This window comes from Vombatus ursinus, unplaced genomic scaffold, assembly GCF_900497805.2.
Source record: "Vombatus ursinus unplaced genomic scaffold, bare-nosed wombat genome assembly UNPS02015255.1, whole genome shotgun sequence".
Lineage (NCBI taxonomy): Eukaryota > Metazoa > Chordata > Mammalia > Diprotodontia > Vombatidae > Vombatus > Vombatus ursinus.
In genome coordinates, this window is record NW_020955033.1 from 20,475,677 (window position 1) to 20,490,502 (window position 14,826).

The 14,826-nt window shown below is 39.7% G+C and overlaps 1 protein-coding gene across 4 annotated transcripts in view; it reads left to right on the forward strand.

Moving 5' to 3' along the window:
* Positions 1-340: 340 nt before the first annotated feature.
* LOC114031861 (protein SSXT) overlaps positions 341-14,826 on the forward strand; it is a 94,820-nt gene continuing 80,334 nt past the window's right edge. For 3 of the 4 annotated variants that reach the window (XM_027847037.1, XM_027847039.1, XM_027847041.1), the window contains exons 1-2: positions 341-486; positions 8,065-8,141. In XM_027847037.1, coding sequence (XP_027702838.1) covers positions 418-486; positions 8,065-8,141 — 146 coding nt within the window. In that variant the 5' untranslated portion in view covers positions 341-417. Of the gene's footprint in view, positions 487-8,064; positions 8,169-14,826 lie in introns of those variants that run through there. The other variant, XM_027847040.1, reaches the window with a different exon arrangement.

Sequence of the window (14,826 nt, forward strand, 5' to 3'; positions counted from 1 at the left end):
TCGCATTTCCTGTGACAGGGGCAGCTCCGGCCTCCCCCCGGCTCTAAGCGGGCGGCCCGACCATTTCCTGAATCGCTGGAGCGTAGGGAGGGCAATAGCCGGACTGTACCATTATGACAAGGTGCATGTGGGGGAGCGCTGGAGGAGGAGGCACGCTCGGGCTATTCTCAAGGACGACGAGATCACGAAGCGCTGCCCTTTCCCCACCTAGGGGGCCCGGGGGCTCGTCTAGAAAGAGGGTGAGAGAGGGCGTTTGGCGGGCAGCACTTCCGTGCCGTGAGCACGCCCCCACGCGATCCCCCTCTCGCTGTCTCCCGGTGGTTCCACCCAAGAGGCAGGCTTCTCTCCTCCAGTTTTCTGTTCACCCCGGAGCGCCCGGGACTTGCTAGATCTCGGGGACTGCTGCCAGGAGCCGATATGTCGGTGGCGTTCGCAGCTCCAAGGCAGCGGGGCAAGGGAGAGATCACTCCCGCGGCGATTCAGAAGGTAGAGCAGCGCTCCGGGGAGACGGGCGGGGAGGGGAAGATCCCTTCTAGGGGCGGGTCTGAGTGGGGGCCGGCTGTGTGTGTGCGCGCGCGCGGGGGGGGGGGGGGCGGGCCGCGGGCTGTGGCCTAGGGGGGGGGGGGGGGGGGCGCGGCGGCAGGCAACACTGCTTTCTCTGACGGACTTTTCCCCGCGCTCTTGCACACTTTCCCACACGTACAAAAGCCCCGTCAAGCGCCGCCTGATTTCTCCGGGGATGGGGCGGCGGCTGGTTCGTGAGGGAGCCGCTGGAGGGGGGGGGGGGGGGGGGCCCCGGCCCCCGGGGGGCCGGGGGGGGAACCGCGGGGGGGGGGGGGGGGGGGGGGGGGGGGGGGGGGCGCCGGCGGGACGCCCGGGGGTTTGTGGCTCTCCCGCCCCCCACATGGCGCTTCTGGGGTTACTTTCGTGACGCCCCGCCCCCTCCCCGTCGCGCAGGCCCCGTGCGGCGCGGGTGGGGGCGGGGAGCGGCGGCGCGCCGTGCGCTTTCCGTCGGCGCTCCACTCCGCGCTGGGGTCCTGGAGCCCAGCGGGAATGAGGGAGTGGAGGCGTCTGTGGGAGCTGGGAGGAGGGGGAGCCCCTGGGGTGCTCGCCGCCATCCTTCCTCCGCCCCCGCTGTCCTCTGACCTTTGCCTGAGGTGGGATGCCGTGCGGCGGGAGGCACCGAGGCCCCTCGTGTTGTCCTTAATTGGCTCAGAGGGAGAGCAGCGGCGGCGTGAACTGCAGTTTTGGAACTTTTAAAAACTTCATTCTTAAGTGATTTTTGTTACGTATCAAACGTTTTTACTTTGGTTAAAGTTGAAGAAAAGGGAACCCGAGACATCCCTAAGTCCCAGTGTCACCGCAGGATTGACCGCTCTATAAATATTGTTGACATGCTGTTAACTGCCTTTTAAAAAAAAAAACCAAAACGAAAAAACCCCATCAAATTAGCGTTCCCCTATGGGTTTAAAGGTTTGCCTAGGTGTTTATTTTTTGAGCTTAATGCGTAGGCTGTGCTTCGATGATGCAGTTTTTATATTTTATAACACGTTAGGGAGATTTCCAGCTTTTAAGACTTAAGTATAAAGAATGTAAGCATTTGGAATGGGAGAACCCAGATGTGAATTCTGGCTTGGCGACTTATTTATGACTTTTGTCAGGTCACTTCATCTTTTGGAACTTCAGGTTCCTCGTCTGTTTAAAAAAAACAACAAAAACTGAACTGGGTTTTTAAAGTGCTTTCTAGAGCTAAGTGTTATAAACCTAAATATTAATAATGATAGGTCACATTTTTATATAGGTTTTGAATTTTTCAGAGCCTTTTATATGCATTGTATCTTCCTTCTCACAAAAATCCTATTAGCATAGGTCCTGTTATTGTTATTTTTACCAATAGATAAGTAAACTGAGGCTTAGAGAAATTAAGATGAGGTTCACAAAACCAGTAAATGTTTAGATGTAGTATGAATCCAGCTTTTTCTTATTGTGAGTCAAGTACTTTTAATTCCTCCTCGAACACCTCCTCTTTCTCCTCTGTCTTTTTCTCCTCCTTCTGCCCCTCAAGATTCTTAAGACTTTGAGTCAGTCAGAATATTTATTAAACATCTACTGTGAGGTGAGCCAGACCTTGTGTTAAATATATAAAGATACAGAGAAGGTAAAAAAGATAGCCCTTGCTCACGTCTAATGGGGGAGGCAACATGCAAACAATTATGTACAAACTACATACGGCATAAATTGGAAATAATCAACAGAAGGAAGGAACTAGAATTAAGGGGGATCAGGAAAAGCTTTCTGTGAAAAGTGGGATTTTATCTGAAAACTGAAATTTTAGAGAACTGATCTAGTCCAATCACCCTCACCTCATTTTAAAAAACATGTTCATAGACTTAAAGCTGTAACTAACATTAGTACTCACTTAGTACAACCTTCTAATTTTTAAGATGAATAAACTGAGACCCTGAAAGGTGAATTGCCTTAACCATATTCTTTGTTGTTGGTCAGTGATGTCTGACTCTGTGACCCCAGTTGAGGTTTTCTTGGCAAAGATACTGAAGTGGTTTGCCATTTCCTTCTCTGGCTCATTTTACAGATGAGAAAACTGAGGCAGATAAGGTTAAGTGACTTGCTCCTGGTCACACAGCTAGTAAGTGAGGCCAGATTTAAACTCAGGAACATGAGTCTTTATGACTCTAGGCTGGGCATTCTATCTGCTGGGCACTCTATCCACTGTGCCACCCAGCTGCCTAGTGGTTACACTGGTAGAAAATGACAGAGCTGAGAGGGAACTGGGGCTGTGGGAGGTGAGTAGTTTGCCCAAGGTCATGCAGGTTTTGTATTATGTAAATGGGGTCAGAATGTTGATAAAATCTAAAGAAAAGGTAACCTTTCCTTGAGAGGTGATGGTAGACTGTTTCTACTGACTATGGAATGTAAGCAGGTGGGCTGAAACTACTTGTGAAACTTTTATGATACAGATAATAAAGATAAGAAGTAGCTACACATTTAGCTGGCTTTGGTGGCAGAAAAACTAGGTTGAATTCAAGGCCTGCCTCTTAAAAATAATAACTGTATGACTCTGAGAAAGTCACTTAACCTTTCAGTTTCCTTAGGCAACTAAGACTATAAATTATAGATCTGTATCAATCAGGTCAGACTTCCCTCCCACACCTAATTAAATATATACAGTGAAGGTTGTTAGATTCTGGAGTGGATCACAAAGGTGTTCTCAGTCTCCATCTTTGGAGTCTTTAAAAATAGCAGAGAGTACCATCTTCCAGAGGGCAAGTATTAGATTGTTCTTTGAGGTTTTTAAAAACCTTAATACAAATTATTTAGCCTGCATTGAGCAGCCTTCTGTTAGCAAAGAGTTAAAACCTAGTAGAGATAAATGTTAAACCATTGCCACCATCTTAACCACCTCCCCTCAGACCATGATGGCTTTAACCCAGGACCCTGAACCCAAGAACTCCAGGAATAGTAGTGTCCTCCAGAACATCAGCCTACCTCCCACAGTCATCATTGAAGGGAACATTCCATGTGGAAAAGGGGCTTACCTTCTTCATCAATAACAGCACCAACCACTGACCAACTACCATGGTTGGACAGGTTAGCCCAGGCTCCTGGGGATGGCAGTGTCCCTTAGTCTAATCCAATAAACATTTATTAAATGCCTGCTATGTGCCAGACACTGTTAAGCACTGGGGATAAAAAAAGAAAAAGCAGTCCCTACCCTCAGGAAGTTTAAGATCTAATGGGTTTGGGGGAGACATCATACAAAAGGAGGTAGGAAAGTGGGGGTGGGGGAAGAGTCTAGGGGGTACCTGGTGCTGGGACAGCTTATTCTGTGGAGCTGAAACTAGGCAGAGCCAAAGATGCAGAATGATGTGGATCAAGAAGTCTTGTTTCTGTGTTCTATAAAAGAAGGTATTGGGAGAAATTTGGTACTCTACCCTCCAGTCAGAAGGGAGAGGAGGCTGAGGGGGAGGTGGTATTTGTCATGGCAAGAAGTTAGTATGGTGATAAGTGATGAGCTTAACCTGGGTAGGACATCTTGTCTGTGGAGTTGAGGCCAGGCAGAGTAGCAGATGCAGAGTGGAATGAGCTCAGTACCAGTCCTACTTCCAGCCTTGCCCCCGTACTCATCATTGTGGTAAGTAATTCTGTGGAGAAGTGGGTCATCTTTGACACCACCACTGCCACCACCACCACCACTGATGACCAGCTGCCACCAATGGGGGAAATTAGGTAGCTAGGTGGTAAAGTCAATAAAGCACTGAACCGGGAATCAGGAAGACCTGAGTTTAAATTGAACTTTAGATCTTAGGTTTCTTCTTCTGTAAAGATTGGGATAATGATAGTGTCTGCTTCTTAGGGTTGTTAGGGGGATCAAATGATATAATATTTGTAAAGCCCTTTGTAAACCTTAAAAACATTATATAAATGATAGCTGTTATTAATGGTCTTGCTTCAAGCCCAGTTTCCTTGGTCATCTTCCAGGGAAGTGGCTACTGTGTGGCAGATGGGCTAGTGATCCTTGTCACTTACCACCTATCCCCTATAGGGATGCCTAGTTGAAGCAGCAAGGCATGCTGAAGGAGGGACCATTGGCAGTATGTGCTGGGCAGATCAAACTACTTACACCACTGATCACCTACACTACCACCTCTCTTCAGACTTTGATGGAGATTGCATAGAACTCTGAATTTAAGAGCCCTAGAATTAGCAGTGCTCCTCGACCACCAGCCTAATCCCCCAGCTCACGCTATTGTTCAGTTGTGTCTGATTTTTTGTGACCCCATTTGGGGTTTTCTTAGCAAAGATATCAGAGTGGTTTGCCATTTCCTTCTCCAGCTCATTTATGCAAGAAGAGATGAGGCAAACAGGGTTAAGTGACTTGCCCAGAGTTGGTCACACAGCTAGTCTCTGAGGCCAGATTTGAACTCTTGAAGATACGTCTTCCTGACTCTAGGCCCAGTGTTCTATCCACTGAGCCAGCTATCATAGAGGGGAGGAATAATCCCTGAGGAGAAGGCACTGACCTTCATTGCTACTACCAACACCAGTCACTCATCAGTGAATACTGTTGGACAGGTAAGCCCAAGAGTGCATGGTTCCATCCCAGGTCCAGGATCTATCATCCTGGGAATTGACCCCTATGGAGATGAGACCCGGCAATTGCTTCTATAGGTGCTGAAGCAAACTTCTCAACAATCGCAATTACTGAAGACCCAGAAAAGAAAGTTCTCAACCCCACTGGTCTTGGTTTCTGTCAAGGAGTTCAACATCAGGAAAAAAAATCAGTGGAAACAACGTTAAAGAAACAGTGCCATCTGCTTTGCTACTGCACCCTTAATAGCCACTGTGCTTTTCCATTGGACTTGAAGCTGAAACTTCCTATATGTCTTGTTTCCACTATTAGAATATGATCTCCTTGAGAGCAGGGGTGGTCTCCGATTTTGTATTTATATCCCCAGTTCATTGTGCAGAGTAGTCACTTAGATGTTCATTCTTTCAATTCTTAAGATATTCCCAAATTTTGGGAATAGTATAAGTATATGGGAAAGTCTTAAGAGAATTCAAAGAAGATAGATTGGCTAAGATGATCAGGATAGGCTACCTGGAAGAGGCAATTTTTTAGTTGGACCTTGATAAGTAGGGTAGGATTTCACATTTAGAGTGTCTTGGAATATAAGTAGTAGTTTGTGTGCTGTGGGGAGGTGGGATGAGATTGTTGGGAAAATTTGTTATGGATTTAGTGATTGAAGAATAGTGTGAACTGAGGCTGGAAAGCCTTAAGTGATATCCATATTGTAGAGAACTTCAAATGCCAGGCTAAGAATTTTTTTTTTTTTCATCAGAATAGTGTTTGAATCTGAATTGTCCACTAAGGTTAATATGTCCTTGATATATAGGATGAAGAGCGTGGAAGCAGGGAAACAGGCTTTTGGGGAAAATGCTAATGATTCTATTTCAAATACTCCCTGTCAATCCATCTATGATTTAGTAGGTAAATCTTAGAAAGTTGCTGAGTGACTTGCTAAGGTCACATTAGTAACCCAGGACTTCCAGGCTCCAAGTCCTCATTGTATGTTTATTATAGTTATTATCATTTACTGTAATAGTGACAATTTCTGTTTTTTCTTTTAACAAGTAAGAACATAAATATGAATAAAATGTCACAGTTAAGGACCTATTTAGATAGTGTTTTAAAGTTCATGAAGTGCTTTAATGAATAGTATCTTTTGAGTCTCTTAAGACCCCTGTGAGGTAGGTGCTAACTCCCGATGAAGAAAGTAAGGATAGGAGACAGAGCCATCTGTAGTCACACAGCTAGTTAGTGTCAGAGGTGGGGTTCCATCCTAAGTGTTCCTTATTCCCATGCCTAGCATTCTATTTACATTGACAAGTTGCCTGTCTAATATTAATGTTGATGCTCTTATTAAAAAATTGATGAATGCTTTTTAATATCCTTGTCATTTCCCACTGATTCTTCCACAATAATATATCACTAGTAACTAAATCATTAAGTTTAATATGACTTATTTTATTTAAAAGTAAATTATATTACTTTTTAAATGTTTTAAAACTAGGAATGCTTTAGATGGTGGTAACTTGCATGTTATAAGGTAATATTGATTTTGTTTTCAGCTGTTTTTATTATGTTAGTTTATCGTTTTATTGTATCAAGTCTATAATTCATTCTGAGCAGTCCAGAATTAACTTTTACAGAAAGATGTGTTTAAATTTAAAAGAAGGAAACCTTCAACCTTCCCTTCTAGACTTCAGACAATAATTTAGATCTAGTAGAGGAGACAGTGGTAACTTGAACTTACCTTAACCACTTCTTTCCCAAACAAAAAAAAGACTGTACAAGGGAAAAAAACACCACCAGTTTACTAAATAGAAGATGATAATATGTGTTTTTAGAAATCCTTGATAGCAAGGCAGTGAAGTGTAGTGGAAAAGGCTGTGGGCTTTGAGTCTGGAAGGTTTTTGATTCAAATCCCTCCTTTGACACTTGCTGTCTTGGGGACTCCATGACCAAGTCAAATATTCAACTTCTGTGTCTTTTCTCACCTGGAAAACAGGGATAATAATACCTGTAGCATCTACTTCACAGGGTTGTTTTGTGGCTGTTTTTGGTCTGGACCTGTGATTGAAATGGTGGAGGGAACTCCCAGTGAGGAAACTCCCTATATCAATGCACATTTGCAACTGTTCCCTGCACCTTTATACACTTAGAGAATTGGGTCAGTGAGAGGTTAAACTGACTGACCCAGGCAGAGGCAAAGCTTGAATGTATGGTTTTGTGACTCCCATCATCTGTCCACTAGTGGTACCTCATTGCCTCTTATCAGGGTTGTTATAAAGGTCAAATGAGGTTTTGTATGTAAAGTGCTTTACAAAACTTAAAGTGCTCGCCTAAAAAGTGTCAGCCATTATTATTATTAAGTGATGTGGTGAGATTCAGGGAGTAGAGAGCTGGACTTGAGTTAGGAAGTCCTGGAGGTACTATGACTCTGGGCAAATCACTTTTACTTCTCAGTGTTTTGGGTAACTTATTAAAACTGTAAGGTACCTGCCTATCTGCATTGGTAGAGGAAGTTCCTCACCAGGAAGAGCTTTCTATACCTATGAAATCAGAAGTCATTCTAAAAAAATTATTTTTTGCATTTAAAAAAATCTGTTTTCATAGAGGTTTTATATAAACATTATTTCCATTTTAAAACTCAAGTAGTTGAATACATAATTTTATGTAAAAAGAGACATAAGTAATTTAATTTCTTTTTTAAAAAGCTAAATAAACTATGTTTATTTAAACTAAAAAGTAAAATGTCAGAGTAAGCAATTAATTTTAAGGTGTTGCTGGTTATGCCTTTACATTTCTCTATGATGCTTTTATGATAATAAGCAATAGTTGCTTTGGGGTTTTTATCATGGGTTCTTCAAAGTTAGAGTCATTTTGAAAAACAGCACTTGTTAATATTGTAGGTTTTTGAGCTTATGATACTCTTATCCGATATTCAAGTTTATGACAAATTTTTTCAAATTTTATTTCAGATGTTGGATGAAAATAACCATCTTATTCAGTGTATAATGGATTATCAGAATAAAGGAAAGACTACAGAATGCTCTCAGTAAGATTGATCTGAAACTTTTTTTTGGTATTGATTTTTCCATTTTTATAAAAAGTGAAATGTATTGTTTGAGGGAGTTAAATTTATTTTTAAGACTTCTCACTCTGCTATACAAATAAATGATGTAAAGCATATATTATATCATTCATAAAAAAAATTAGATCTTTCTGTATTGGGAAATTGTTACACTCTGAACTATAGCTGAAGAAACATGAGTAATTTGTAATAAAATAACTATATAGTTGATTACAGTATATTTATATAGACCAGACTGTCTAGATGTCTTTAAGGTGACTTAAATATCTTCTCCAAGTTCATGTAATAACTTACAATTTCTGTAGTGGAAGAATAAGTAGAATTGAAATGTTTAAAGGGAATATAGAACACTTGTTCCCCCAATGTGTCAGCACAGATAAATGCTTCAGGAAGAACTTGCTGGTGTACCATAACAAGCCAGGCTTTCCCAACGCATCTGGCCTGTGCCCTTCATTAACCTCTCTTCTCATTTTTCTCATCTCCCCTGAATTTTCTTTTGTCTTTTTATTATAGTAAGAGTTATTTTTTTTTAACAGCCATTTGGCCTGTTCCATCAGCAATGTGGATCCAGTAGAAAGAGTATTGAATTTGAAGTCAGAGGAAGTGAGTTTGAATGCTAACTCTTCTTGCTTTTGTGACCTTGGGCAAAACATTCCTCCTTTTGAGGCCTCATTTCCTCATCTGTAAAAGGATAAGGTTAGAATAGGTGATCTCTTAAGGTCCTTTCTAGTTCTAAATTTATGAGCCAATAATGCTCATGCTCAACAATTTGATTATTGGGTAGGACACTTTCAACCTATAAGCTATACAAGTATGTTTTAACCAGTTTAGGAATTTATGTGTCTTAGAATGATTAAGTTTGGAAAACATTGATCTAGAAAAGTTCTCAAGTGTGGTTGTTACTTCTAATTAGTCTTCAAAACAGGCTTTAGATAAAGGGATTTCTATTTCTGAAGGGACAGTATTGTAGAGTAGATAGATGGCTCAGAAAATAGGCAGGAAAGAATCATAGGACTGAAGCTAACTTTTCCTGTTTCACATGATAAAGTGACCTTACTCCTTACCAAGACTAACCTTTCTGCCTGTTCAGGTAATCCCATTCCATCCCATCTCTTGTAACAGATTACCTCCTTTGTCATCCCCACTCTTTAACTTATTTTCAGTCTCTCTCTCTCTGCTGGCTTATTTCTTGTAACCCAAAAAATATGCCCTTTCCCCCCCATCCTGAAAAAACCCTCACTTGACCCTTCCATCTCTGCTAACTATCATGCTATATCTCTTCTACCCTTTGTAACTAAACTCCTCAAAAAGACCATCTGCAATAGGTGCCTCCACTTTCTTGTCTCCTCTCTTTTTAACCCCTTATAATCTGACTTCCAACTTTATCATTCTACCAAAATAGCTCTTTCCAAAGTTATCAGTGATCTCTTAGTTGCCAAATCCAATGGCCTTTTCTTAGTCCTCATTCTCCTTGACTTCTCTGCAGTTTTTGATATTGTTGATCACTCTCTTTTCCTTGATAAATTTTTTTTCTCTAGGTTTTCAGCATAACCCCCTCTTTCCTGATTTTCCTCCTACCTATTTGTCTGCTCTTTTTCTCTTTCCTTTGATGGCTCCTCCTCCAGATCATGCCTTCTAACTGTAGGTGTCTCTCAGGGTTCTGTCCTGGATGCTCTTCACTACTTCACTTGATGATTTCTGTCAGCTCTTATGGATTTAATTACCATCTTTATGTTGATGACACTCAAATATACCTTTCCTGCCCCAGTCTCTCTGCTGACTTCCACTTTCACATCTGCAGCTGCCTCTCAGCCTCTTGAATTGGATGGATGTCCAGTAGATATCATAAACTTACTATGTCAAAACAGAATTAAATATCTTTCCTTCAAATCCTACCATGTCCTACCTTCCCTGTTACTGTAGAGGGCAACACCTTCCTCCTAATCCTTCAGGCTTGCAACCTAGGAATTATCCTGGACTCCTCACTATCTCTGACTCCCCATATCCAAGTTGTTGCCAAGGTCCTACAACATTTCTGCACCTCCTTTTCTCATCCTGACACCACCCCAATTCTAGTATGGGCTTTCATCACCATCCATCTTGATTATTGCAATAGCTTGCTGGTGGATCTTCCTGCTTCAAGTCTCTTTCCACTCCAGTCCATTCTCCATTCAGCCACTAAAGTGATTCCTAAGACACAAGTGTGATCATGTCACTCCCCCTACTCAGTAAACTCCAGTGACTCTCTGTTGCCTCTAGATCAAATACAAAATGCTCTACTTGTCATTGAAAGCCCTTCATAACCTAGTACCCTCCTACCTTTCCAGTCTTCTTACAACTTAGTTCCTCACATGTACTCTTCAGTCCAGTATCATTGGCCTTTTGGCTGTTCCATCAAGAAGACACTCCATCTCTTGACTCTGGGTATTTTCTCTAGCTATCCCCCATGATTGGAATGCTCTTCTTCCTTTGCTCTGACTACTGACCTCCTTGGTTTCCTTTAAGTCCCAACTAAAATCTGACCTACTGCAGGAAGCCTTCCCAATCCCTCTTAATTCTAGTGCTTTCTCTCTATTAATTATCTCCTATTTATCCTGTATATAGCTTGCTTAGTAGACATTTGTTTGCATGTTGTTTCTCCCATTACATTGTAAGTTCCTTGAGGGCAAGGACTGTCTTTTGCCTCTTTTTGTATCTCTAGTGCTTAGCACAGTGCCTGAAACATAGTAGGTGCTTAAAATTTCTTTATTGATTGACTGATTGAATGACATGTTGCCTCTCTAGTGTTAATGGGAGAGAAAAAAGGAATATGAAGAGAAGGAAAAAAAGTCATGAAAATCTTGAGCAAACTGTCCAAATCTTTGCTGATGTATAAAATGTAGATTGTATATAGACTGTATATAAAATATGAAGTTTGAGGTTCTCCTAACTATTTGAAAAGAACATTGAACTAGGAGTTAGTATCTTGTCCTAGTTCTGCCACATTACTTGTGTGACCTTGGTCAAGTCACTTTTCTTTGGGCCTCAGATTTCTTAATCTTTAAGATGGATACATTGGGCTTGGTAATCTCTGAGTTCCCTTCCAGGTCAAATATAATGTCATTCTGTGAGCTTTGTGACTCAGGAAATATCCTAATGGAAGACTACTTCTGTTTAAAAGGTTGTTATGACATATATGGCTTTCATAGTACAGAAATTGATACTGGAAATTATGTTACCTCACACTTCTAATATCTTTTCCCCCAGTACTTAATATATCTTATATGTGATTGCGGATAGTATAAAGTCTTCACTTGTTTACCATAACTCTCTTAATTATTGCAGCGACTTAAAGATAATGACTTTTCAGCAATTGGCCATGTGCTGACTCTGCTCTGCTACATCTCTGCCACACGTACCTCAGAGGGCAGTATTACTACCATGATAAATATATTTGGTTTTCTAAATCTATTTACATGCTGCAGTTTCCAGTCTCAGTTTTTGAAAACTACAGGTTTTGGAAACCACAGTATATCTTTTTATAGGGGTGTTCTGAAATTCAAAATATTCTCAATTCAAAATTTATTTTGATGTAGTATATTTGAAAAAAAAATCAATAGAAAGGTTGTCAAAAACACATTCACATTGCTTTATAAAATCTAAAGCGTATTTTCCCACAGCTTGTAGATGTAGGTGTATTCTTAAAAAGAAAGCAGCACATTAATTCATTTTCAAATTGATTTTGTAACTACATGAGAAAACTGAGCGATAATTACTTTATTTGTCCAAGACAGTCAAAGTTTTAGATTTTTATGAGAGCTATTTCTAGTACAACAGGTTAATAATTGTATTATTTAAATAAGAATCTTAAGTTCTCTTTTTTTCCCTTCAATAGATGCATAAAATAATTTTAGCAGAATAGGTATATGTATTTTAAATACTTAAATTGATTTGTGATTTCATCATTTAGGAGTGCTATCTAATTATGAAGATTTTCTCCCATCTCTCCATCTCATCTGACTGTTATCCTTGCTCTCCCAACAGTTTGGGGTAGGGAGTGGGGAGTACCCAATGTGTTGGAAGTATTTCTTGACTTAACTTGACATTGCAAGGATACTAATGGATTATTCTGGCACTTCTTTCCACATCTTCACCCAGTCTTCCTGCTACATAATTCCTTGATGACATCCTTTACTTCTGTTGTTCTTCATAGTTCTTCCTGGTTATATGTTGCAGCCTGCTCCATGAACTCACCATGCAACTTTTCATTGCCCCTTTGTGTAATACTTTTCTTTAGTTATATGGCAGAAGTGTCAAACTTGTTGCCTGAGTGCCTAGGGAACCAGATTAAAATGTGATTGGGAAATGTTTAACAAAATAAATAAAAACACAGTAAAACATAGGTAATATTAATTTGAGGTTTTCTAAGTCAATATGCACCTAGTGTGGATCCATTTTTACTTGAGTTTGACATCACAGCCTTTGAAGAACTACAGATGAGTATCACACATAGGTCAGTGAAAGCAGTGAAAGGCCCACTTTTGGAAGTTAACTGTAAATGTAAAATTTTTTAAAAACAAAAAATTAAATAGATTTTCAGTTAGTGCAACATGAGAAACTTAAAATATTGGTTAATGGACTTTTAACTCATTCTTCACCTTCCTATTAGATCGTAGACTGGGAAAGAATCATGAATCTTCCTGATTTTTCAATTCTCTAATGATTCCTTGATTTAGAAATAATTCTTTCACATTCATGTTGTGTTCTATTACAATTAGAAGTGATATTATTACTTAGTGACTTAATATTCCAGAAAAATCTCAATAGCACACATTTTGGTTTAAAAATTTTTAGTGTTATTTATTTTTTATACCACCTTCATTTCTCAATATGTACATCCATGTGTGTATGTATATATGTGTATACATACACATGGACATATACATACATGCGCACCCTAATGTGCAATCCATCTCTCATAACAAAGAATAAAAAGAGGAAAAAACAGCCAGCAAAAGTGAGTAGCATGTTATCTGAATCAGATGATATGTGCACTATTCCACACCCCATAGTCCTCTACTTCTGTAAAGGAGGGAAGAAGGCACATTTTCTCATTTCTTCTCCTGAGTCAAACTGCCATTTTAATTTCAAAGTTTTGCTTTTTTGTTCTTTTTCTTTTTTTATTGTAATCATTCCATATTTTGTTTTTCTAGTTCTGCTTGTCTTTATTAGTTAATGTATCTCAGAAGTCTTCATGTTCATAATTTCTTATGGTGCAGTAATATTCTATTACATTCATGTGTCACTTAAAAATTTTTTTTTTCTCTAGTACATATGTAGTTACTTTTTAAAAGCAGGGGAATGTCATGGCTAGATCTGTGCCTTAGGAAAATTAATTTTTGCATTTGTATAAAGGATAGATTAAAGAGGAGGAGGAATAGGAAGGAACTTGAGGCCAGTAGGAAGCTATTAACATAGTCCAGGGGAGAGGTGGTAAGGGCCTAAGCTGTTTCACAAAGGTTGAGAATCATTGCTCTATGTTAGCCAATCAAATTTATCGCTGTTTATGACTACTTTTGAAGTACTATTCTGACTTCACTGTTGTAGTAATGGCAAACATTTTGTTTACCTAGTGTATAGGATATGCAAAGCTAAATTAGAAAAGCAAATTAATAAAAAATTGTTGGATTAGTTAGACACGAGAGGTACTGATATCTGTATATAATTCTACAAATACTGAGAGGTAGGAAAATGAAAACCTGAATGACTTTTAAAAAAAACTATATCAGCATTAAAAATGGTATGACAAGTTTTGAGAAAAGAAAGACCTTATATGTAGCAGTAAGTCTTGTGGATTTCTAAACGGGAAATTCCATACCATTTCCATTCCTGTCACAAAAAATTGCTAAAATAAAAATGTTTACTGTGGTATAATGAAAAATTTCTTATACGTGGGCAGTGGCACTCAGTAATGATGCTTGACTATTTTAATAACAAAATTAATTGCTCTCGTTATATTAAGAGAGTTGTGGTATAATGGAAAGAGTGCTGGCCCTGGCCTCAGAAAACCTGGGTTCATATCCTGTTTCTGATGATTACTTCCTGTATCACCATCAGCAACATCAGTAGGCATCAGTTTCCTCATGCATAAAATGAGTGGATTAGACAGATGGTCTCTAGTGTCTTCAAGCTCTGGACCTATGCGCCTATAAATACATTTTTTCTTTGTCTTTATCCCTATAACAATGTTTAAAAATCCAATAATGATTGTATTACATAGTGTATATGCAGAGAGGAACACAAGGCTACAAACTAGTTATAACTTTTTATCTAATAACTAGTGCTGAAGAAAATACGCCCTTTTTTCTTAGGAGGGAGGAAGAGACATGAATGTCATGAAAGTCATAACTGAAGGGTATAAGATGGGACAGAATTTAGCATAATTCCTCCACTCCTGTTTTTGGAAAGCATTTTTTTTTTTAGCACAACCTTTATATTGGGAAACATAGTTAATTCGAATAAAAAGATTTTTTTGAATTACTGTTAGGTTATTTAAACATTTTTTAATAATAGTTCTTACAGTTGCTTAGTAACTTAGTTTCTTGACTTAACTTGAAGTATATAAATGTAAGGTGGGCTATTCCTGGGTTTACTTTTATACTTTTGTGAG